The sequence below is a fragment of the Homalodisca vitripennis genome, chromosome 3 (assembly GCF_021130785.1).
Source record: "Homalodisca vitripennis isolate AUS2020 chromosome 3, UT_GWSS_2.1, whole genome shotgun sequence".
In the NCBI taxonomy this organism is placed as follows: domain Eukaryota; kingdom Metazoa; phylum Arthropoda; class Insecta; order Hemiptera; family Cicadellidae; genus Homalodisca; species Homalodisca vitripennis.
The window spans coordinates 120,638,531-120,663,352 of NC_060209.1; the positions used below are offsets into that span (position 1 = coordinate 120,638,531).

The 24,822-nt window shown below is 35.1% G+C and overlaps 1 protein-coding gene across 2 annotated transcripts in view; it reads left to right on the plus strand.

The window, feature by feature from the left end:
• The window catches only part of LOC124357444 (FK506-binding protein 59-like), a 49,884-nt gene extending 49,180 nt beyond the window's left edge, over positions 1-704 (plus strand). For both annotated transcript variants that reach the window (XM_046809257.1, XM_046809258.1), the window contains one exon: positions 165-704. In XM_046809257.1, coding sequence (XP_046665213.1) covers positions 165-238 — 74 coding nt within the window. In that variant the 3' untranslated portion in view covers positions 239-704. The remainder of the gene's footprint in view (positions 1-164) is intronic.
• The last annotated feature ends 24,118 nt before the right edge of the window (positions 705-24,822 follow it).

The following is a 24,822-nucleotide window of genomic DNA, read 5'->3' on the forward strand; positions in this document are numbered from 1 at the left end:
CTGCTGTGTATACATGACTTTGTATTTTCACTTTCTATTTGTGTGTGTTGACATACCACAACCAACTGAGTGTGTATTGGCGTGTTGTGACTTGCTGAGTGCATGCACTGACATATTATAATCTTCTGTGAGTGTGCTGACACGTTGTGTCCTGTGGTGTCCAGAAGGAGGAGGAGGAGCGCAAGAAGCAGCCAGACGTGATGAAGACGCTGGGGGAGTGGGGACAGGACGAGCGTGAGCGTGAACCCACAGAGTTCGAGAAGGAAAATCCCAACATTCTCATGTTAGATGGCACGGGTGACTTCAAGAATATGTAAACCCTATGATTTTTGGACGAATCATAAATATTATTTGTAATGTATTAAACATAATGATGTTATATGTTTTAAAAAACGAATAAAACATTTTCAAAACATGAACTGAAAATTTAATTTAGTATAATTCTTTTTGTTTAATCATATTTCAAACAAATGCACTTCTAAATTCTTGTATATTCAACAAGTAGATTTATATTGTTATAACCTATAATTTGTATTCCAGCAAAGATATTCCTTTCTCAATTAAAGATCAAGAATCAACCCATATAATAGACTGTTTTCAATAGATTTACAAATTAGAGGCAGTATGTATCATTTTAGCTTTATGATTAATTACATGTGACTTATTCAATAAAACTTCTTTTATTATGGCTTTTACAAGTAAAATAATTTGTCTCTTTTTTATCCTTGGTAGGTTGTTATTTTTTCATATTAGACAGAGCATGTAACGGATATTTATTCATAGGATTTTGTACATTTTTTTATTTTGCTGTTTTAGTTTTTTGAGGTGATATCTTCATTACATGGTACAAAAAAATTAAATGCATTTAGGGGTTTAAGTTACTGCAAGGATTTATAAACAGCAGAGCATGTTTAGGCAATCCATTATCTCTATCGAATGCTGTCACTTTAGGGACAAATCTGTAATTAAACCATTCCTTTAACAAGTCGGATTCCACCCAAGTTTTTTTTTTAATACTTATAATACACAGAAAGTGAGTTAATGTTAATGTTTTGAACGCTCGTGGTTTCGCTGATTTGCAGATTTTTATCAGCGGAAGTTTGTTTGTTGCAAGGTGTTGTTGCAGTTAGGCATTGTTTGTCCATTTTAAACGCTGAGGCAGATTTCTCTTCTTGAGAAGCAAGACTTTTGATAGGCTTAAACTTCATTCCGGTTTCATCTGCGTTATAAGCTTGTTGCGGCAAACAATTTTAAGCAACAACAATTGGCAGCTGCTTCATTATCAGCTGACAGCTTCTCCCGAGCAATCGTGATCTGTCTAGTTCCATGTCTTTTCTTCCAACGACCCAAAAAACCACAGCTAGCTGAAAGTGAAGGTTTACCACTATCATAAGCTTGTTTAGTTGAAGTGCCTTTTCTTTTACCAAAGGACCAGAAGTGGGGATTCCTTTCTGTATCTATTGAGTAAACCACAATAATAAGGACTCAAGTTTTTCATATAAAAACTGAGTAGTTTTTTGCCATTTTTCAATTTCACTCGAAGCAGAACAAAACTGCTCAATTTTAACACAATTCTTTTTCTAGTCGCTGATTGTTGCTTTTCCGATACTGTATTCGACTGGCAATTTAGTAGCACTTTGTCCAGTCTTATTAACACTTTAAGTTTTTGTTGTAAAGTACGCAAAGAAGAACTTCATTTACTTGTCATATGTAACGTTTAATAGTTGACATCAAGGACTAAGAACATAAGTAAGAAATGCACAGTCACTTGGTAAAGTTACCTAACACTAATGAAACAAGCCTTTACAAAACATTTCCTATAAGCGCACACAGTTCATCAAAGAATGCTAGAGTGAACACTAACGTAAATATGACTAATGAGTCGTGTTTGGAATGTGAGAGGGGGTTGGATAGGTAAGTGTCATCAAATGTCCTTTCCTACTGACTTTCACTTGTTCACAAGCCGATATGTCGATATTATTCACAAAATCCTCCTACTCTGAATTCCCACAAATCCGAATAGTGTTCGGTCCCAATTAGTTAAGATTAGTGGGACTCTACTGTATATAAGTACATAATATGTTTAAAGACGAAATATGCATAAAAATAATACTACAGAAATTACCACTTTTAAATAATTATACACTAGAAACTATTATATGATGATTTGGAAATCCTTCCCAGTGGAGACACACAACATGTCTCTGTCCAAATATCATGTCTAGTTGGAAACAAAATCTATGTCGAGCTGACTGATTTTTGACTATAGTGGAGTAGTTCCTCTCAAGTACACACCCAAGGGTCAAACTATTACTAATTACAAGTTCCATATCACCTACATGATGCAATCTGCATAACAATCCAAACTTATAGACCACAAAATCTTAGAAGCTCCATTTGGACGATGGTCAAATACATTCTTTCTATCTTGTTCAAAATTTTTTGGCTAAACCCAGTGCCTCTGTATTACTATATCAGGATTTAATTCTGACACCATGTAATTTCTGGTTGTTCTCTCACTTGGAGATAAACATTAGTCCCGATTTGAGACCAGAAATGACATTGCAAAATGTGACTGCTTAACATTCCAAAAGAAGCTTTCAAAACTTCTTCTAAAAGTGTTAAGAGAGCTAGAACAAAGTGTTAAGAGTCTCAAGGAGACTGTTTTTATTGAAGGAGATCAGTTGTAAAAAAATAGTGATGAATAAATAACCTTTTTCCAGATAAAGTTTGAATACTTTATGAACATTTTGATTTTACTTTGCTAATTAACAGGCACTGTGAGACCTGGCAGGATAATAAGAACAAAATTTAAAGTTATTTCGGGAAGCATTTTATACATTTTTACTATTGCAGTAGTATGGAGTATTAAGACAAATTTGAGGAGGTTACTGAGAATTAATACTTATTTTACTGAGTTAACAAACTACAAACTTAAGTAGGTTATTAGTTTTATACAAACTGAAACTACTAAAACGATTTTTGAGACTAGCTAATTCTAAGAGATTTGTTTTTTGTCAACCTCCTTTATGCTTCTAAGTAAATATGGAGTGAATGGAAGCGATTGTGTTGGGAAATTGCAGTTCCTCTAACACTACTTGTATCAGTTGTAGCCGAATTACAGGTGCTGGGAGCATTGCTACTATTAATTATAAACAATGTTCCTGTCAAGAGTGATACAGTTTCTGACAGTAAATGTCTGTGGCACTGCTGAAATACATTAGAAAGAGCTAATTGTACACTGTAAATTTGTTGAGTTTTGATACTGTACAAGGATGGTATTGAACATTTATAGCAATGGAAAGGCCTCATCCTGGGGGAACCGCCTTCATGATCACGTCAAAAGGTCTTACTAATGACCACGACGAATTTGGGCAAGGGGAACCAAGTATTGTTACAGGCATGGTTGAGCATATTGATCAGGTAGTCAAAGACAAAAAGGTTTACACTAAATGCAATGTAGAGAATTTTCTGAAATCCTTTGGTTTTCTAAGTTCATAGTTTTTACCAAACATCTAAAATATTAAAAATTGTATGCTGCCGGGTTTCATAAATACTGGACAACAACAATTAAATACAATGTTGTAGTGTGGAAGATAAGAAAGCAGCCATTCTGAACAATATATGTATGTAGCTATTCTGCTCATTACCATAAAGTACTCTTCAACCGTTCTGGACTTTCTCGTATATGCTTGATTCTTTAACGTATAACAGGTTCTGTTACATGCTTATCCTTATCAAGTCTTTTTGTTACCTAAAGAATAGGATTAACTCCAATCCTCGAAAGCAGTGTTCAATTTCAGTACTATGGCAAATGCCCAAAATGCTGTTACACTCTACAGATGATCACAACCAATAATCTGTTGATAGGTTAGTCAACACACATCTTTTGGTTGTACCTGGTGATATATCTTCAGTATTTTCAAATTCCGTTTTTTGTAGCTGATAAACATATTAAAACTAAAGTATGTGAAGATTTAAATCCAATCTACTCAAATCAACACATCTACTCACATCTACTCAAGGGCAAGAATTGGCTGCAAAATAAGAAATTATTATTGAAGTTCAGACAAAAAGCAAAAGGATCTAGACCAAAAATGTAACATTTCCTTAAAAAATGTTATTTATTAAGTTATTGTGCTATTACAATTATTTATGTTTTGGGTCTTAATAAAAATATTAGGATTTTGTAGTTGTTATAAGGATAAACCTACAAAGTTACATCTATAAACTAATTAGTACCATTTAGAAATCCAGCAGTTTTGGCTTGTTTGGAAATTAAACCAATACAATAAATTAACATTTAATTAAAATAAACAAAGTTTGAATAAATTAATGAATCATTTATTGGTATTAAATTAATTTTAAATAATTAATGCTTGACTGCATCAAATCTAGCCGAAGTTGGAAATAAACTTTAAACTTATATTTGAATTAAAGTTGTTTAGTGCTAAATTGGAATGAAATAAAATGGTAAAGGAATTATTTAATACAAAATATCTTTGCTATAATTATGCAATACATGTATAGATCAGAACAATACTGATACAATTCTATAATATAAATAAAATTTAACTTGTATCCAGTGCTCTGTTTGAGGTAGAACTAGAACAGCGTTCCGATACCTTTTTTTGTGCAGAAATCTTCTGCACCTCAGAAATACACAAAATCACTGGTTTGAGACCTTGTATTTGAAAAATTTCCCAAACAGAGGACCTCTGAAAACTCTCTTTCTTCTGTAAGTTATTCCATATCCGACAGACCCTCAGGATGTTCCAGTTGCACTACCTCTAGTTCTAGAAATCGAATACTGCATCTAAATTTAAATTTCGATTTTCTCTATTGATGAGAATTGGGTCCTGTTAATAATTCAAGAAAAAAATCCAAAAAGTTCAAACAGTTACTGTCCATGATGAAAACAAAGGGTACACAGACAGCTCTTGAGACCAAAAAGGTGTATTGGTGTACTGTATGGAGTAAGGAGCGATAACTGTCTCTGCTCAACTGTTGGAGGAGCTCCATCACACAATAGTTTCATAAGCTCTGATACCAGAACTCACTGATTTAATGATATGTCAATGTACTTAGACCTACAGGCATTATTATATAGTAGCATTAATCAGAACCTACAGTCATCGGAACCAGTGCTACACAAAACGGCCTTCAGCTGCAATTAGTTGTTATTTTTAGATTTTCATGTCACAATCTGAAAGTCTGCTGAATAACAATATTCTCAGGGGTAGATCATGCTGGCAGTTGTCAATGAAGTAAGAGCCAGACAATATACAGGGTGGACCAAAAGTCTTGAAATACTGGAAAATGTCCCCAGGAATGAACTATCGAGAAGAAAGTTTAAAATCAAAGTTGTACAGTTTGAAAAACAATCCACTCATGTTATGGGGTCACTTTGGTTTTTTTTTTAAGTAATAACCCAAATTTGTGTCATTTTTAAATGTAATTCACAACCTAAACCTTTGATACTAGCTTGTCAAAAAGTAATAATGTTTTCTTTGTTAATTTTTTATAAACAGTCAGGATTAGGAAAAAATGGTTCACACAAAAGTTTTGTTGTATTTTACATGTAGAAAATGAATCGGTGGTGAAAAATATGGGTTGATAGTAAGGAATTATTTTTATTAAACCATTATTGCATAGAGATGTAATTATAATTTCAGAATATTTGGGGAGGGGATTATAAATCAAACAGGCTGAAATAAATGTATAAAAATACAATAAACCATTGCTGTTCGTTCTTAAATTAAGAAAATGCTAGTAAAATTTACTGCTCACAAATTTAAGTTTTAAAAATTATACATTCTTTGAAGTTAAAAGAATTTTGTTATTAAATGATCAAACAAAAAAAGTGCAGTAGTTTTTTTCAACAAGTTAGTGTTTTTTGTTTAAAGTTTATTATTGATAATGGATGTTTTGAAGGGATAACAAGTTTTCAGACATTTTCCATCATTAATGTTACAAAAATAGATCACTATATTTCAAGGATTAGAATCCATCCACTTCTTCAGATGTAAAAAAACTTGAGGCGTTAGGTAAAGTTTACAGAAGAAATTTAAAATGAATTAGGTTGTGGCGATGGCCTCACCAAATTTAAGGTTAATAATGTAACAGTTTTTATGTCAAGTATTTATGAGGCATTATAAAATCTAAAAAAAGGATAAATCCCAATTCTAAAAATGCAATGATCTACTTTTGTAAATTTAACAATGACATGTCCGAAAACTGTTATCCTTTCAAGTTGGTATTATCTAATAAAAAACTTTCTATGTAATAATTACCTTGTACATGTTACTTCGATTTTATAACAAATAAAGTGATTCAGAAGTGAAATGATGATATATTTTTTTTCAATTCTTGAATATAAAAAGTGAAATGTTTGGCTTTAACAAATGTACCTGGCTCCTTAAATCAGTACATTTCATGATCAATTCCATGTACAGTTTACAACTAGTCACTCTCGGCTACATTTTTGCCCTGAATAAGGAGTGACCCTTGATGTGGTAGTAGATGTTTATGTTTATTCAGGGGATTACTGGCATCTGGCAGTTCCCTCTCTTTGAAACTTCCTTGCCCATAAAGGTCTCAGACAGTGTAACTTGCAGTTGTTGACTGTTTCTGATTTCTGGCATCTCCTGGCCTTTGGTAGCTACATCCTCTGGGAACTCTCGATCTTTGGTAGCTCCTAGCCCCTGATAGCATCCGGCCAATAAAAACTATTTGCACTTAGATTCTAGGAGTTTGTGGCCTCTGGGCGCTCCCGGTCTCCGACAATGACCACCATACAACATCTTATAGCAATTGGCACTCCCGATCCTTGCTTTTGGCAGCTCACAATTTCTTACAGTTTCAGGACTCCGGCAAGTCCAAGTGTCTGACAAATTCCGAATTCTGGTTTATGACGTCTCTGGAAAGTCCAACCTGTTAGTTTATGGCAGCTTTCAACTTTTGGAAGATCCAATTTTTTGATAGTTTTTGAACACAGGCTTTTGAAACTCCCAACCTCTACCAGGATTCGATCTCTGGCAGGTTCCAGGATCTGGCAACTCCTGGTCACTGGATGTCCATCACTCAGCCTCTGGTAACTTCTGACCTGTGGGAGATAAGGGCACCTCTGAACCTGTAGAAGGTTCGAGTCCTGGCATCTAACAACCTTTTGGACCTTCCAGGCTGAAGTATGTACATACAGCCTCTGGGAGCTTCCGATCTCTGGCAAGTCCTGGCCTGTTAAATTTAACAACACTCACAGCTTCTGGGGGCTCCCAGTTCTGGTAACTCCTGGTCTATGGAAGCTTTTCGTTTCTGACAGCTCCCTGCGTTTTGAAACCCGTTTGTGAGAACTTCCAATCTCAAACAGCTCCCGCACTCAGAAGGGCCCCTATAAGGCATTTCCTGCCTAAAGATGGTCGTTAACTCTTCCATCTGCAAGATTCGTACATGATTCCGAATTCTGATAGTCCTGACATAACAGCTTTGTAAGGTGGTAGGTTTTGACCTTAAAATGGGCCAGGTTTTTGCCATTAAAATGACGGCCATGGGATTTGTGTATAAAATCTTTGAATCACTCGATGTATTCATAAGTTATGTAAGTTAGTTGTCCATCACCCATATTTTGAATTCGAGCTTCACTCTTTAGGCTCAAAATTGAACCAAATAATTCTGTTTTAACATTTATTCCATAGATTATTCATACCAATTGTTGTTATAATTTACCCAATCACAAGGTGTATCAGCATTACATAAAACATGGTTTTGACCTTAGACCTCCGGTTCTTTGTCTAAAAGAGTGGCAAAAAACCACCCTGGGTTAATATTTATCCCATAAAACGTAAATTTCAATTAAGTACATTTTATATGCAAAATCAACCTATTGTAAATGTCCTCATGGTAACACTTGCTAAAAATGTCTACATAACTTCACTGGACAAGACCCCTAGAGGCAATAACCACCTTCTGTTCCAAAGTATATATATATATATATATATATATATATATATATATATATATATATTTGTGTACCCACACCAAGCAGTGGCATATGCTAAATGCATTTCAGAGTACCCTTGTTGCTGTACAGCCATCTTATAAATAATTGCTGGAATAAGTATTGGAATAAATAGTGTCAGTGAATACCAATCAAAGCCGAATTCAAAAAGAATAATTACAACACGTCATAGCCTTATTTTGAAAAAATATAATTATATTGTTGCAGAAACAATTAATTGATAATTTTAAGTTATTATATTACATTATTAGAATAGAATTAGATAACAGCTGTTAATTATGCAAAGACAGATATTCAAACAAAAACCAGCACTTGGATCTAAGACTTTTCACATGTAATGAACCAAACTGAAATCGATAACATTATTTTATTTTTTAAATAATTGCAACAAATTTGGTATTGTTATTTTTTTGTAACATTTAACATAAATAATTATTTTTACAATTTTGAAGTAGGATTAACACTCTTTGAAACATTTCATTGTGAAAACAAGTGCTACATTTTTTAAATTGCATTTATTAAAATTTTTGTTCATGTCTCTTTACTTAGATTAACATAAATGCCAAGATTCATGTTATTTGCTCCAATAGGATTTGAGATGTGTGTGGTATTTTTTGTAATAAAACACATATGGACAGACAGACACTAAACAAAGCGACAACTTTCTGACGCACTCAGACTTGACTCCTGGAATCTGGAGTCATGTCCGTCTGAAGAGATCCAAAGAAAGTCTATGACGAATAAGCTTGAAATGAAATATTTTGTAGCCAACAATTGTATACCTGATGAGACAATGTGACCACCACTTCACCTATTAATAGGTGTCTCTGATGTCGAAACGACATAAGCTTCTTCGTCGCCGACTTTCTTTGGATCTCTTCATACCAAAATGGTTCCAGATTCCAGGAGTCAAGTCTGAGACAGCGAGACGCTGTAATAAAAGGAAGGTGAAATGGAGCTAAACTCAAAATTAATTTTTTTGTATCTCGAAGGTTTTGAGATATTGATTAAATATAAATTCCAGAAGATTTGTTCTATCTCCACAAACTGGGGAAATTAATGCTGAAACTAGTCCAACAAAATGTATGCTATCTTGGCTAAGGTTTTGGCCAACAACTTGGGAGACTATTTTGTATCAATATGGCGGCATTTCCAAGCAGGTTTTTATTTACTCATATCTGAGTACATATGTAAAACCCCTGATTAATACATTATTAACATTTCAGGTTCAAAATCTAAGTGATTCTTCCGGCTAAGCCGGAGAGGCACAGTAACTTAGTTGTGTTAAAAACTGATTTGGCCTTCGAGCACCGTCACCTTGGTCCCAGAGCCGCATACAATATATCTTTGGTTATTGTTTGTTCTTCAGAACATCCATGTCAATTTTGGGTGGCTAAAATCCATCCAATTATAAGGCATCTAGCGTATTTGTTCATGAAATGGTTAGCCGTATGCCTCCATCCTCTTGTTACGAAAGTGTGCCAGAAACTTAAACTGGGCCCAAGTTATCTATTATAGTAGTTGTGTGGATAAAGTTGTTTTTATCCTAAAGCTCCGACCCTTTCATTCCGATTGGCCTCCTTATCGAACAGCCACTCACTTGAACATCCATATCAAGTTTTGTGAAGATACGTTAAGAATTGCGACGTAGTTCGTGTTGAGTTTCATAGTGATGTCGAAGTTAGGACCATCATGGTAGTATCTCCCACCACTCAGCCAATTCAATTCAATCACAATCACTTCGAGGTGAAAAGGTTATAAGTCTTTGGAATACTTTGAGGAGCATCCGATGTTAGTATGGAAAATGTGAAAATGTCAACAGATTTATGATCACACAAAACTGTTTTATATTGTTCATAATGCCTACTGAGCAGGGATGTCAGATATAAACACCATTGCTGTAATTGTCTAAGGGAGTCATGGCCTTGCCACTGGCTATCAACCCTGTAAACTACCGATTTGTTTTTAGAATGTGAAAGTGGCTTATTTCTAATGTTTTGTAATTGTTATGAAAATATCACATGTTTCATAAGAGTAACAATAATGGAAGGTAGGTAATTAAGCTGCTACGCAAACAGATATAGCTATTGCTTGAAACATTGCCATTTTGTATTTGATTATAATATAGCAGTTATGGAAACTAATGAAAAATATGTGATGCATAGTAACGAAGTAAAATGGGTGGTCTGTGAATTCTGACTTGTCTAATTGTGATTGTAAGCCATCCTTTGAATGTAGGAGTAATAATGCAGATTATTGATTAAAAGTCATCTCGCCCTGTTAATTTTTTATAAATGGATATAAAACAATGTACTTCTGGGAATATTTAGGCGACCTACCAAGGAGCTTTTGTATGAAAATTTTCAACCCCTCTTCAGAAATGGTGTAGTTTCATATGTAAGTCAAAGTTTTTTTATTATGAATCCCTCCAAGTGGTACCTTGAGGATATAAATAGAAGAATTGCACAAACAAGAGGTAAGAAACCGGTAAATATCTCCAAAATGTGCCAGAATTCTTTGTGTTTCTTGTTTTATTTGGAATAACTTAACTCAAATTGGAGGTGTACTTTAAAAATTTGTATTCGACTATTCTGTGTTATTCGGGGAACATTATCTCAAAAGTTTTTAATACACTTAGAAAGTAGGCCATGATTAAATATAAGTATTCGTTGTTTGCTTTCTTAATGTATAAGAAAAAATCATTGCGTGTTTTTCAATAATAAACGTGGGCATTACTTTTAATTGCCATCTATCTATTTAGGTACAATATTTGTGGAAGAACTATAAGAATTGTAATTTTTAAGTTACTATCAATACACATTTCATTTCTTCTAAGGCGTGGGTGGAACTGTAACAGTGCATTTACTTAAATGCAATTCGCTATAAAAATCAAGTACGTCCATTCAGGGACGACAAAATAAAATTGTCTATTAAACCTCAACTATTAATTGTTTGAATTCGTTCACAAAGTTTACTTGGTTCTCATCAGAAATTGTAAATGATTATGTTTTCATTTTCCTCCCATAAAAGCAAACGGAAAGTCTGAATCATCCATCTAAATGTCTCCTTAAATGGTAAAACATTTTGGTTAAATCTTTTTGTGTCAAGCGGTTTTGTCAGAGTATGAGATTTTAACGTTTGATCCAAACGTTGAAAATGTTTGACGAAAGCTCTTTTGTAAGGGCCACCACTATACGGACAAAAAGATACGCGAACGAAAGTCAACAGCAAAAAAGCTTGGCTACCAGGGCCTACGTTAGCGTAAGGTGCATAATGTACAAACAGAAATTTCCATGCTGACAGATGAGTTAACAAGCGGAGAGGCGGAATATACGCCAAGCGGCGCGTAAATTCGCGAGTTGAAATTCCGTGTATCTGACTGTTAGAGCCGGATTCTAGTAGAGCGGTTTTAGATTGAACCACGAGCCAAACATAACATGACGAAGGTTCTCGTTAATTTTTCCGGTTGTGATTTAGTTTATTCATAACAAATTACGTTCGATACAGACTATTTTATTGTGAAAATAGAGTAACGTCCAGCTCTGTTACAATGTCGAGTGTGAGAAATGAGTTGTGCAGATCAAAACTTCACTACACCGTGCGGACAACTCAGCAAATGCAATGCATCAACACAGCCGATTTCTCCCTCTTCCCTGTAGTCACGTTACATTAGGCCGGGCAGAATCGCGGTTTTCGGTCCATTTAGTATTGCCTTATCAGTACAGTGAGTCCTGTGCTGTGTAATTGTGTAGCGATAGTTGTGCTACGTCGTGTTGGAATGTCTAAACATAGAAAAACAATTTCAATCATTGATTTTAAATTATAAAAATGCACGTCCCAGAAGAAACAGCAAACAACTAAAGCTAGGTTCTACATTTTTGAGAAATGTCTGTTTTATATTAATCAATCACTCTTTCCTATGGAGTTTAAATAATTGTCTTTATTATATTTTAATTTTTAGAATAATATAAATTTGCTGGTGGGTATTAATGGCAGCATTACGTAATTATTGAGGGAGGTTAGTATTATCGATACAAATCCGTAAAAGGGGTGAGAGTGTATGAAAATTTCGTTTTGGCGGTACATAATTAAGGGACGGCTACTTCTATTATCTTACAATAGTAGCCTACTTTTTAAGGGTTTAAAATCCAATTGAATGATCGGTTTTAGCTTATTTCCGTCAAATACACCATAAAAAGCTTGGTTTTTCCTGTATACTCCTTATTTACCAAAAAGACGTTCTTTCTTGTAAAAATGTTCTTATGATTTTAACGTTCACTACTTGAAGCAATATTAGAAAAAAACGATATGGTGAGCCGAGGAAATTGGGAGTGAGTTGGCAGGGCGGCCAGTGCAAGACCCGCGGTGTGCTGTTACTATGGTGATTGATAATAGTAGTCTCTCGACACAATTGTTCCGTGCTTTTCATTTTGTTTTTGTTTGTGTTGGTGGTTTTACATAGAGGTGTGTTTAAGATGGGCAGTATAGTGATAACATTCTCCAGTTAATTCCATTCATTTTGGAGATGTTTTTTTCAGTTATGGTGACACGCACCATACAAATTGTACAAGATCAATAAACTATGTTACATCTGAAAAATTCCGAACTTGATTGTCAGTTTATCGAATTGTTACTATGAGAATATATAGACGTAAGGCTACTATTAATCCTTTACGAAAATATGTGACGAATTATTTTACCTGCAACTCGGCTGTCTGAATAGCATCAACGGTCTTGGGGAAGCGTTGCACTCGATTTGTGCCTTATCAGAACAAACATGTCTTGGCGAATATGCTCCCTTACTGCGAGAGTAGAGGCGAGTCTGCTGCTGCTAGACGGCCTTGGGCCTCATCTACTTGACCCTGGTCTCGTCTGGCCTTAGTGGTGCTGCCATAGCAGCTAGCTGCGGAGCGGCTAGTACACAAGAGTGGGTATGCTGCTACTTGGTGACCTTGAAAACCGCCTACTTGATCCTGGTTCTGGTGCTGCAGCTGACAGTGGTGCCGTTATTATACTCATACCCACGTGAATGGAGGAAGAAGATATGCTGCAGCTAAACGATTTCAGGCCTCGCCCACTTGATTCTGTTCTCGCCTGGTACTACATAGTCTTGCTACTGCAGCTAGCTGTGGTGCCGTTACTGTACTGATAAAGGCATGAGTCCACGAGATTGGAGGCGGGTCTGCTGCTGCTAGACGGCCTTGGGCCTCACCTACTTGACCCTGATCTCGTCTGGTCCTAGAGCTGCTGCTGCAGCTAGCTGCGGTGCGTTGCTGTTCTGATACAGGCGTGAGTCCTCGGTAGGGTAAATGGAAGTTATCGTTCAGTGTAATAATAAGACAGTTAATTATGTTAACTGAAACATATGATACTTTTAAAATTTTATTTATCATTTAAATTGTTATCAGTTAGTAATTAAAGTATAATTCTGGTGATGTAGGCTATATTGATTTGATCTAATATATATACAACCGCATGTGTAACTGACTGACTCACTCACTCACGTATACTAATTCTAACCTACTTCCAGATGAGTTAGAGACTTGAAATTTGGTACACAGATAGCTTTCCACGTGTAACCACCAGGAAAATCCCGAAAAGTGAGAATTTTTCATTTTCAACCCCTCAAAAAAATTCCCAAAAAATCGCGCATTCTTCACCCCTGCAGGCATTTTTTGTAAGCCCGATAGCGGGCGAACCGTTGGAGCTAGCTCGGATCTGACGGAAAATTCATGGTCAGGAATGAAGTGAACTACAAAAAAGGTCTAATGACTTTTTGCTCTATCTTCCATGGTTAAGCGACAAAACGCTCGAACATTTGAAATTCCAGAGATTTTTTCGATAAAAATAATGTTTCAAGCCCGATAGCGGCCGAACCGTTGGTCGTAGCTCAAATCTGATTGACCCATCAAATTAGCAAATTGCGCGATCTACAGAAAAGGTCCAGTAATCTTTTGCCCTATCTCGATTGGTTTGGCCGAAAAAAAACGTGATTATGTACAATTTTGTTGTAACTTTTACGCGAAACTTTTGTTTTTTGGGGTCGATAGCGGCGAAACCATTGGTCGGAGGTCAAAATAAGACTAACGTTTTATTTAGGAAATAAGATGACCTACAAAAAAGGTCCAGTGACTTTTTACTATATTTCCCTTAGTTTGACCGCAAAACGCGATTAAGTGAAAATATTGGACATTTTCGCCTAAAAATTTACATTCCGGGCTTGATAGCGGCTAAACGGTTGGTCGTAACTCAAAACAAATTTTAAACGGGATTTAGGAAATCACGTGATCTACAGAAAAGGTTCAGTGAATTCGGGAGTTGGCTGAGCGTTAGCTAAGCGTCAATAGTAGATAGGGACAGAGGAATATTTATTATGTTCACAGACACAATACCCTCTAAAAAAGGCCCAAGTGTGTCATTAACCCCCGGTAATATTAACCCCCCCCCGGGGATTTCCTGGTATGACCTGATAACCTCCTGTACATTCAACCCCCTGATGTGTTAACCCCCCTGGTAACATTAAACCCCCCCAGGGAATTTCCTGCCATGACCTCATGTCCGAATTTTACCAGTCACCAAATCTCTTAACCCCCCCCCTGGGAAGATCCTGGTATGACCAGATAACCCCCTGGAGACTTATCCCCCGGTAACGTTAACCCCCCCTGGGAATTTGTTCATATGACCAGACAATATCCTGACGAAATTAAACCCCCTCTTGTCTTAACCTCCTTAACATTAATCACCCACCCAGGGAATTTCTCGCCTTGACTAGATAGTCTCCTGGTGATATTAAACCCCCTGTTCGACTTAAAATACTGCCTTGAGGTCGGTTTTTATTATGTTTATACTAAACAATTCAAGATAGCTGACCCGTGCAGACTTTTCTCCCGAGCTCATTTCTGGCTAAACCATAGGTCGTAGATCAGATCTGAGGGCACAATCGAAAGACAAAATTAAATTTCCAACAAGAAAGGTCCAGTCACTTTTTGTCGTATCTCTAACGGTTTAACCGCAAAATGCCCTCAAAGTCAAAAGTTTTTACGAATCCGGAAAAAAATCTATGAAAAAGGTCAATTTTTAAATCCCTTGTCATTTACTTAATGTCCGGACTTAACCAGTCACCGAATTCCGCTTATCCCCGAATTTGCAAGCGTTTACTTTGGGGGCCTGGGGGCGTAGCCCCCAGCGAGCCGAAGGCGAGTATTAAAATATACAGTCGAACCTCGTTAGTACGGATCTCGATAAAACAAATTCCTCGATAAGACGAATTATTTCAAATCCCCTTGAAACTTTCGTAACTCTCAATGCTAAAAACACCTCTATGCAACGTATTAGTTAGATTAGATAAAAAGACTGATTAATCTCTATGCAACAAATAATCTTAGCATAAAACCTCTAAAAGACGAACGCGACCTTCATAGGACGAATATTGTACGTTCTCGACCTTTATTGTGCGTATTTTAAAATGAACAGTGACTCAAACTCGTGTCTTGACATGAAATCGTAGCTGATGTACCCTACCCATCCCTCTTCAGGACTAGAGCAGAGAAAGTACTGGGGGCCAAGAAATGAAGTTTGAAGAATTTCTTGACTTCTTTGATGATGTAACAGTATGTGGAGATCTAACGGATGAAAATATCCTGGCTTCTGTTCAACCCTCAAATCCTCAAGCAGATGTACCAGCTGAAGATGATGATGCACGGGCGAAGAGTGATCGACCTGAACTGTCCACGACAGACGCAAGATAAACTATTGATGTACTAAAGTGTTTATAAAGAGGTATCAGTCTAGACCTGATCATCGGAAGTATCCAGTTTTTGGCAAAATATTTTAACAATGTGGCATCAAGAACCGTTAACTACTAGTTGCGGGGTGTAAAGTATAAAATCTGTGAATCCGGAAATCATGACGGATCTGGTACACAGTTGAATTTGAATTGCTGTACATATGTTAGAGCCTGAGGTCATAAGTCTAAATGTCAACATATTTTTGGGGAGAAAATACACTTTCCTGATATTTTCTCGAGCATACTGCTGGAGTATATCTTGAAACTTAGAAATGATTGATACCACAACACTTGCGTTTATTGTCAAACCAGAAGAAAAGAGAATTACTAGCTAATGCTTCAGATCCACTTCTAAGTCAATTGAAGGAGTTTTGCCACGTCGAATGGCCCAAATAAATGGTTTAACGAGCAGGTTTATTTCCATATTTTTATATTAAAGAAAATATATACTGTGAAGCATATTCTCATTTCTATGGCTGCAAAATTATAGTTCCTAAAAGTCTAAGCTAATCCATTCCAATTTCTATAACGATTATCCAAGAATTAATAAATAATTGTACATAAAGCCAAACAATTGTATTTCTACCCTAAGATGAACCAGAATTACAGCAGAAAACTTGCAGCACGTTTGAGGAGTACAGTAACTACGATCTAAATGAACCCCTGTTGTCTCCCAAGGTACCGTACCTCAGATTTTAGAAAGTAAGATGGTAGTTAATGATGGTACTGAATAACTAAGCATCAGTACAATAGTCATGTTGTTAAAAACACCAACTTTCAAGACAGGATATGAAGTTGTTTTTCGGACGAAGAATGTTGGTCACTGGCAAAATAGCAAAGTTAGGAAGGGAGAGACCCTATGTCGTATTGGGTTTTGAGTAGTGAAAACAAGGTTTTGCGGCCCAACACTTACCAGATGAAGAAGTCTCACACTAAAGGAAACGATAACCAAGATATTAACCATAAAAAATGCTGCTTCTTTTTTGATCTTTCATACCCTTCATTGAACTTAGAGTTTTAACACAGCTGACCAGAAAATCGTGAAGATAGGAGAAACAGATCAATTGTGAATGAAAAAGTAAGTCAGATTTCCTCTTCCTCTTCTGCTGTCAGGACATCTCGTTATGGACTACACATTGATCCTCATCAGCGTATGGGCCTGTAAGTCTGTATACCATGTCCGTGTGTGGGCTGTCTTTCTTCTGTCTGGTCCCTAGTTCCAAGTCCAGACCTCTTTTGTCACGTATTTCTGGGTATTTTTGCTTTGGGGACTTTTGTTCTTGAATCTTTGTACGCTCGGTCTCACTCCAATACAGTTCCAAGACTGGCCACTGGATCAATAAGCCTGGCCAAAAGAAAAGGCTGCGTCTCCTAACTGTCCGACACACCATGGTTGTGCATGTGGTTGTGGTTGTGCCATGTGTGTTTTATGGGAGAGCTCTTCTCTTTCATAATTATAAAATCTAAAGTTTTATACCCAATTATGTTGCACTAATTAATCTTTTACATACTCGAATCTATAAATTTCAGAATATTTTGACTCAGTATTCATTGATTAACTCAAATGTATATCATCTCTTACATCAGCTGCAGTCCTTGACGAACAAGTAGTTCCAGTCTTGCATGAGGTAGTTATTAAAACATGATTCTTGTCTTTGCGAAACACTTAATCAAGATTCGCCGTGTATGGTGGATATTGGAAGTGTTGTCCACGGGCATTCGTAGCAGAAACAATTGACGGAAATGGTGGTTATCCACCAGTCGCCAATCCATGGAGACAACGGAAGATAAAAAAATATTGTCAAAGCGAACCAACAAGATAATGATTGATCCATATTCACCAAACCTATAAAAGACTCCCTAGTGCACATCATTGTTGAACCTTGTTATTTCGTAAAACCTATCGAGTAAATTTGCAAATTTGTGACCATAGGAAGTGTTTTGACTGTGATTGGAGTAGGTACAAGAATTTCAATGAATAAATTACCCAATACCAAATAAGCTGCTACGTTAGCAGTAAATAAGTAATTTAGCTCAATTTTTTCCATTCATTCCATTCAAGATAACTCACAGTTTTTAACTTAGCCACAAAAAAAAAAAAAAAAAAAAAACTGTTAAAGATTATATTTTACAGCACAAAACACATTACAACACTATCTACAACCTAAACCAATTTTATGTGTCATAATAATGATATCGCCCGAACACTGAAATTCCACAGAAATGCCAAAATATTGTACTTAGAATCAATACTCAAATCTATAACGGTGAAATGTTTTTCCAAAATGAAAATGCCTCAGAGATATTTTGATCGTTTAGAATGCTAAAACATATATCCAGAGGTTCTTCAATCATGTCTGTCCCCCCAAGTTGCTGAATCGAGATCCTTCAGAGATGCCTGACTACCACTGAAATGATGTTGAGAGGTTGGAAGTTGGTAGCTAAACATAATTGGGTTATTTGTTTAAAGTCTGTTTTCCATGATACATGATTTTAAAAGATGACAGGATTTCGAACATATGCCATCGTTATATGTCACAAGAAAGAATACCACGTTTCGAGGATTTAAATCTATTATCGTCATGTATGAAAATGTCTTTCCTTGTCCAATGGGTGCGTATTCATAATATATATAAAACTGTACTGTGTAAACATTGTTTATTATTATCAATTTGTAAACATTTAAAGTGAACACAATCTCTAAGGAATAACAATTATTTTAACGCTGTTTTAGATTTTAGTGATTAGGTAAGTACTCATCTACCTTACAAAATGCCCTTAAACATAAGATGGTCAGAATTTAACACCGAAGACTCCCTTTGAAGCAGTCGGCAAGAACTAATTCACTTTTGGCATCTTTGATCTGTGATATATATATATACATACTTTGAAACAGAAGGTGGTTATTGCCTCTAGGGGTCTTGTCCAGTGAAGTTATGTAGACATTTTTAGCAAGTGTTACCATGAGGACATTTACAATAGGTTGATTTTGCATATAAAATGTACTTAATTGAAATTTACGTTTTATGGGATAAATATTAACCCAGGGTGGTTTTTTGCCACTCTTTTAGACAAAGAACCGGAGGTCTAAGGTCAAAACCATGTTTTATGTAATGCTGATACACCTTGTGATTGGGTAAATTATAACAACAATATATATATACGGTATATATATATATATATATATATATATATATATATATATATATATATATATATACATACATACATAAAATAAGGTCCATAAACAATTATCAGGTACGTAACCATAGATAAGAATATATATATATATATATATATATATATATATATATATATATATTCGACTCGTGCGTACCTTTATTGCTTTAACTTCCTTTTTGAAATATACCAAATGAACAACGCATCCTTAAGACCAACTAAATCCACTCTGAACTCACTGGATCTTTAGAGTGTAAAATACCTCCTACACCAAACGATTATTCACGAAATAACTATCTAGTTGATACAAGAAATCTGTGTGCAAATCAAGGCTATTTCGAGCAATCGCTAATAAACAACTGATAGCAGAGAGAGGACCTTTGTACTCATATATGTCACTCCAGCTGTGTGTATTATGCATGTTTATATAACTCTTGAACCCACTCTTATTCAAGTCATCTCAATGTATATTCTAGTGCTCAATGTATATTCTAGTAATAAGCAATAGAATGACGGGACACAGCCCAGTAGGAAAATATTACTGTATTCACGCTTCTCTGCGCTAAACAGGTACTCAGTAATATTTTCTGCACATAAGAACGCTGCAACCAAAAATTGGTAGGTGTCAGAAGAAGGATAGAATTCGATTCCTGGAGACAGTGGCGATGATATATAAAAATGATAGTTATTCTTAGAAGAGTAATCGTAACTCTTCGTACGAAGGAAGGCATCTCTAACTGCTTTCAGGTCCTGGGATGCTTCATTAAGGAGCTGTACTTAGGAATTCTTGATTATATCACGAAAAGACTAGGACGATATAAGATGTAAGCTTACAACATCTCAATGATTTAGAAATTGAACATCTGTCTGTATAGCTATCACATCTTCTCCCACCAACAAACGTAACTTATTCAGAGTCCAGACTAAATTTGGTAATTCTTGAGCCCTAATCTCTTCGATAGCCTTATCCAGTCACGCTCTCCGATGATCGCAATCCATCTTACGACCTATCTTATAATTGTGAAAGACAGTTCATAAACAAAAGATATTCAAAGGTAAATTTGGGGGAAGCGACCGTTGAAATAACCTGTGCAAAGATATTCTAACCCAGACGTGTCATTGTGTTTTGTAATTACTCACACTTAATACGACAAGTCAACAATATTTGCTAGTGATTATTTCTGTCCAGCCAATAACATTTTCTACGTCTAGCCGTCGGATTGCGCTTTGAACAGTGTTTCAGTGAGACTTGTATAGTTTATCTTTCCTAGCACCCTGTGATACAATCTCAGGATCTTTTTATTTGTCTATAAGAAGGCCAGCTGATAAAAAGTCTAGGGGAACAATTTCAGTAAGTCATACACTACTCCATGACCAGAAACAATTTTTTGTATGCATCTACGAACTAAGATGAAAATAGGCACCTGGTGTGCCATACTTGTTTAATTTATTCCTTCCGCAAACAATATGTCTCTTTAGTGGGGGAGTATACTGACACATTCTGCTGCTCGTTTATTCCTTGGTATATGTCTCGGGAAAGTTTGTAACTTAAGGCCTCGTTATGTTAAATACACACTGAAGATAACTAAAAATATAAATTTCTGTTTGGATTAGGAATATAACCACTTAAATTTGCCCTACATGCCAATATAAATGGAATCCTTCTTAACCAATTGTCTTATATACAAGCTATAAGTGAATGGTGATATTCAGTAACACATGTTGAGTCGCTGATTCTATAATAACGATATCAAACCGTGGCCTTATTCAGAAAAATGTTTGTGTGGACAGTACTTGGTAACTTCTGGCCACAAAGATCACATAAAATAAGATATTCACGTTAATGTCTGGGCTGGCGTGTTACAATGTTTTAACCTTTAGTACTTTCAGGGAATACATTAACCTTAAATTTTAAATGGTGTTATGCGACTGCTTGAGAATCTTATTAACAGAAAATGTTATACTTTTCAGGGGCACATTCACTGCAGCGCACTTCACCTACAATTTCCTATTACTTATAAGGAATTGCTACAAGTGGTAAGAGCTAACTAATATTTCTCTCTTGTTTTAAGTGACTTATAAAAGAAGTATATCCATTTGTAGAAATTACTGAAAGACAGTTAAGTTTGGAATAAAATTGCGCCAAAAAGAACACTCTTCAGGTATTCAATAACATTTATAACATACATCTTGTCTTATAATGTCTTAATATTGTGTGGACTGTTTAGAAATGTAGAATATTGTAACAATTGTTGAACGCTTTATTTTGTGAATGCAACTGAAACAAGTTAAAACCTTTTAACTTATCAATTCGTAATTTTTAGCTTATTTCTTGGCCAATTAGAAAATAATACGAATTAAATTAATGTTGTCCAATATCTTGTCTGAGGTAAAATTCTGAACGTTGCGTTTTTATTTGTAATGGTCCCATAATTTATTTATACTTAATATGATATTGTTTCATATTTATATAATTATAAGTTTGTAATATATCTGAGTATTATTTCCGACTGAATTACTAGTCTTCATGCGGGATCTTTATACATAAGTTAGTTCGAATGGACGTATAGTAAAAGGCGGCCTTGATTAATAGTTACGCACAGTATCTGCTGAATGGAGAAGGTAACACATTCAATGTTTGGTTGAAAAAACGTCACTATTTTGATGTAACAATAGAGAGACGTTGGTTTTGTTAGGTTATGTAACTACGAGCCGAGTCAACGGTTTGCCACAAGAAGAAGAAACTATAGCAACGTTCTGATTGGTGGAGAGCGTGAAAGTATGTCATCCCCCCTTACTCCCGCGCGAGACTTTACTTTCTAAATTGTTTGCATGTTTCGTTATTAAGATCTTCACCTTCTGTGTTGAGTCGCTAGCCGTCTAGGGGGAAATCCAGAGGTTGTTAAAGTAAATATTGTTGTGGAGTTGACTCCATAACGGTCTCCAAAACATTTGCTGATGATGATTCTGGGCTCGAATGTTTGTGCTTATGGCAGTTGTTAGAAGTCCTTTACTATCAATATTTTACTTGATTGTTGCCTTAATTATATATCTTTAGATATATAATTATATATCTTTCTCATACCCAAATAATACTGATACAAATATAATACAACCAAAGCAACAAACACTCTCTCTCCCAATTCCTTAGAGTTTCCGATTCTTTATATTATCTGAACGCTTTCAGTATTTTTATTTGGTACGCTATTAGTTACAGTTTCAATAAAAACGCTGTTTTTAAGAAATGGTCAAAGTATTAATGACGAAAATGGTTACTCATACCATGAAATCATCACAATTATAAAATATTTAAAACCGTGTAATGTATAAGAAAACTTGTGTTTATCCTACTACGTACAACAAGTACCATGATTTAGTTTCTTGCTGTAGTAAAATATGTAATGATTATAAAGAATAAACAATTAGTATTAATAAATAATCGTATTTCTTACAATTCATTTATATGTTAGTTTAACACCTGTGTTAGTTAAATTCTCAATTTACATTCATAGATATCAGACAATTTATTGTTTTAATGAGATTATTTAAAATATATAAACAAATTGTTAGTCTTTTTCGTGATAAACCCTCGTTCTTCAACAATCACATAGAAAGCACAAAGGTAAAAGTCATTATTTTTGATAAGGCTTGTCAAAATACAAGTACTTTATTGAGAAATAAGCACGATAGGTTTTTTTTTTAATTAGAGAGTGAAAAATTCCCGATTTGATCGTTTCTACGAGAGATAAAACGAGGTTTAAACCGGGACTGCAGGGGGATTCACGCTCCAGTTACAGTTAATTAGATTTTCAGTTAATAGTGGAATATTTATCAACGAGTAAGAACCCGAACGGACAAATCACCGACCACTCACACTACACTAGCCTACCAAAAGCTGAACTGGAAACGAAAATCCTATTTGAAAAAAGGTTAGGAAACTTTTATTTAACGTCAAAAGCCATTTTCCATATTAGAAGGAAGAATTTTGCAGTGGCTTCTGTTTTATTGAAAATTGTTTAATTTTTGCCATAGGTGGGGAAAATATTTTCACGCAAGACCAAAAGCAGTATAAACTTTTTAAATCGCACGTCCCCGTTTTGTACTAGATCTAAACCATGTTGATAAAATAATTAGATATTTTAAAGCAAAATTAATTAAAAGAACTCTTCATATCATTACTATTTAATAGTTCATTACATCGGTTAATTAATTACTTGTAATGTACATGGTGAATATGCATTGCGTAGACCTACTTTATTAATACTGAAAACAAGGATTGAGGCAGTTTTACATTTTGAAACGATAGTCTATATTCTGTGATCTGTTTAATAAAAGAACACATGTGGCCTACATATAAAATCAGTAAATTTTATTTAGATTATTTTTCCAACATGGAAGAAGGAGGCTTGGACATCATACATTTTAAAAGAGCAGCTTCTACCTTAACCATCAAACGAAGAACCATTATAATACAATCCAATTACGCGTGCATTACTTGTGTTCTCCAGTAATAATAGATGATTAAACATTTTATATTTTAAGAAAACCAGTTTGAGAAAATGTAATCATATTTACTAATTTACTTAATCTAAACAACCGTTTTAATTTGGAAGAGAGATGCATATTTTTGCTAAACAACAACATAAAGTTCTTGTACTGTATTATGTTATTGACATAAGCTAACAATTTTTCAATATAGCAAATACATTTTCTTTTCTTTTATTTCATAGCCTAAGAGAGTGGGTTGTAATTTATTTGTTGATTTTTAACTTACCTCTTTTCCCTTATTTTAAGAAAGTGAACACAAATGAATAATGCTTCAACATAAGACAGATACGCACGACTCTGAAATTTTCTATTTAATTTTTATCATTTAACAATTTAAAAGCTATGTACTACTCGTAAAGCTTGTTTCCTCAATCATAAACGATCAGTCTACAATATTGCAACCATAATATTTCTTTTCAGTTTAAATCTTAAAGAGGACTGCAATTCTAAACTTAATGACTATTGTAGTAAGAAAGTATTTAATTCATTATTCGACCAATGTTAAAAAAGAATTGCAATTGGTAATTAATTTCGATTTTTTCTATTTACCCTATTGTTGTTGGAAGGAGATGTTATTTTGTTTGGAACCCATTGGTATATAACATCGAAAATCAGAATTAGCGTTAACAAAATGGCAGACATGTGCTCTCACCGAATTATATTAGTAAAAATAAGGAGTGTGGATTTGCAGCTTCAATTCCGAAGAACTGGAGCAAATTAGATGGATTCAATTATATGAACTGCCAAAACTAGCAACAAATTCTCGTTTTAAACTACATTATTAAAACCGCTAATTATGTCATTAATATAACCTTTGGTTATATTACATGTGGTAAAGCCAAAATAGGTCTCTAAACTAGTTACATTAAAACTACGTTATATTTGAATTTCACCTGTAAACTATCGCTCTGATCCTGGAGCCTTACTTGGGTTTTCCATTCTCTATGGTCAGGACTTTCTGTGTTTCCGAATTATCCTGATTCCGGAGCACCCTTGTTATCACGATTCTTGATCTTATACTCTTCGGATATTATGCCCTAATTCCTCTAATCCTCAGTGTCCTTGGCCTCTTAATTTCTCAAACTTATTGGTTCTAAATCCTGTGGATTCTTGGCATTTTGGGTCCGAGCCGTTCCGTACGAATTCTCTACACTTTTAACTTTTCAGTTCTGTTCAGATTCCCAAAAGTCCGATTGTAGATTCTAGTTGTTCAGTAGCTTACTATCATTCCCAAATTCACACAACTAATTCGACACGACTGTAGATTGGAAAGAAGTTTTCGTGTTGAAAT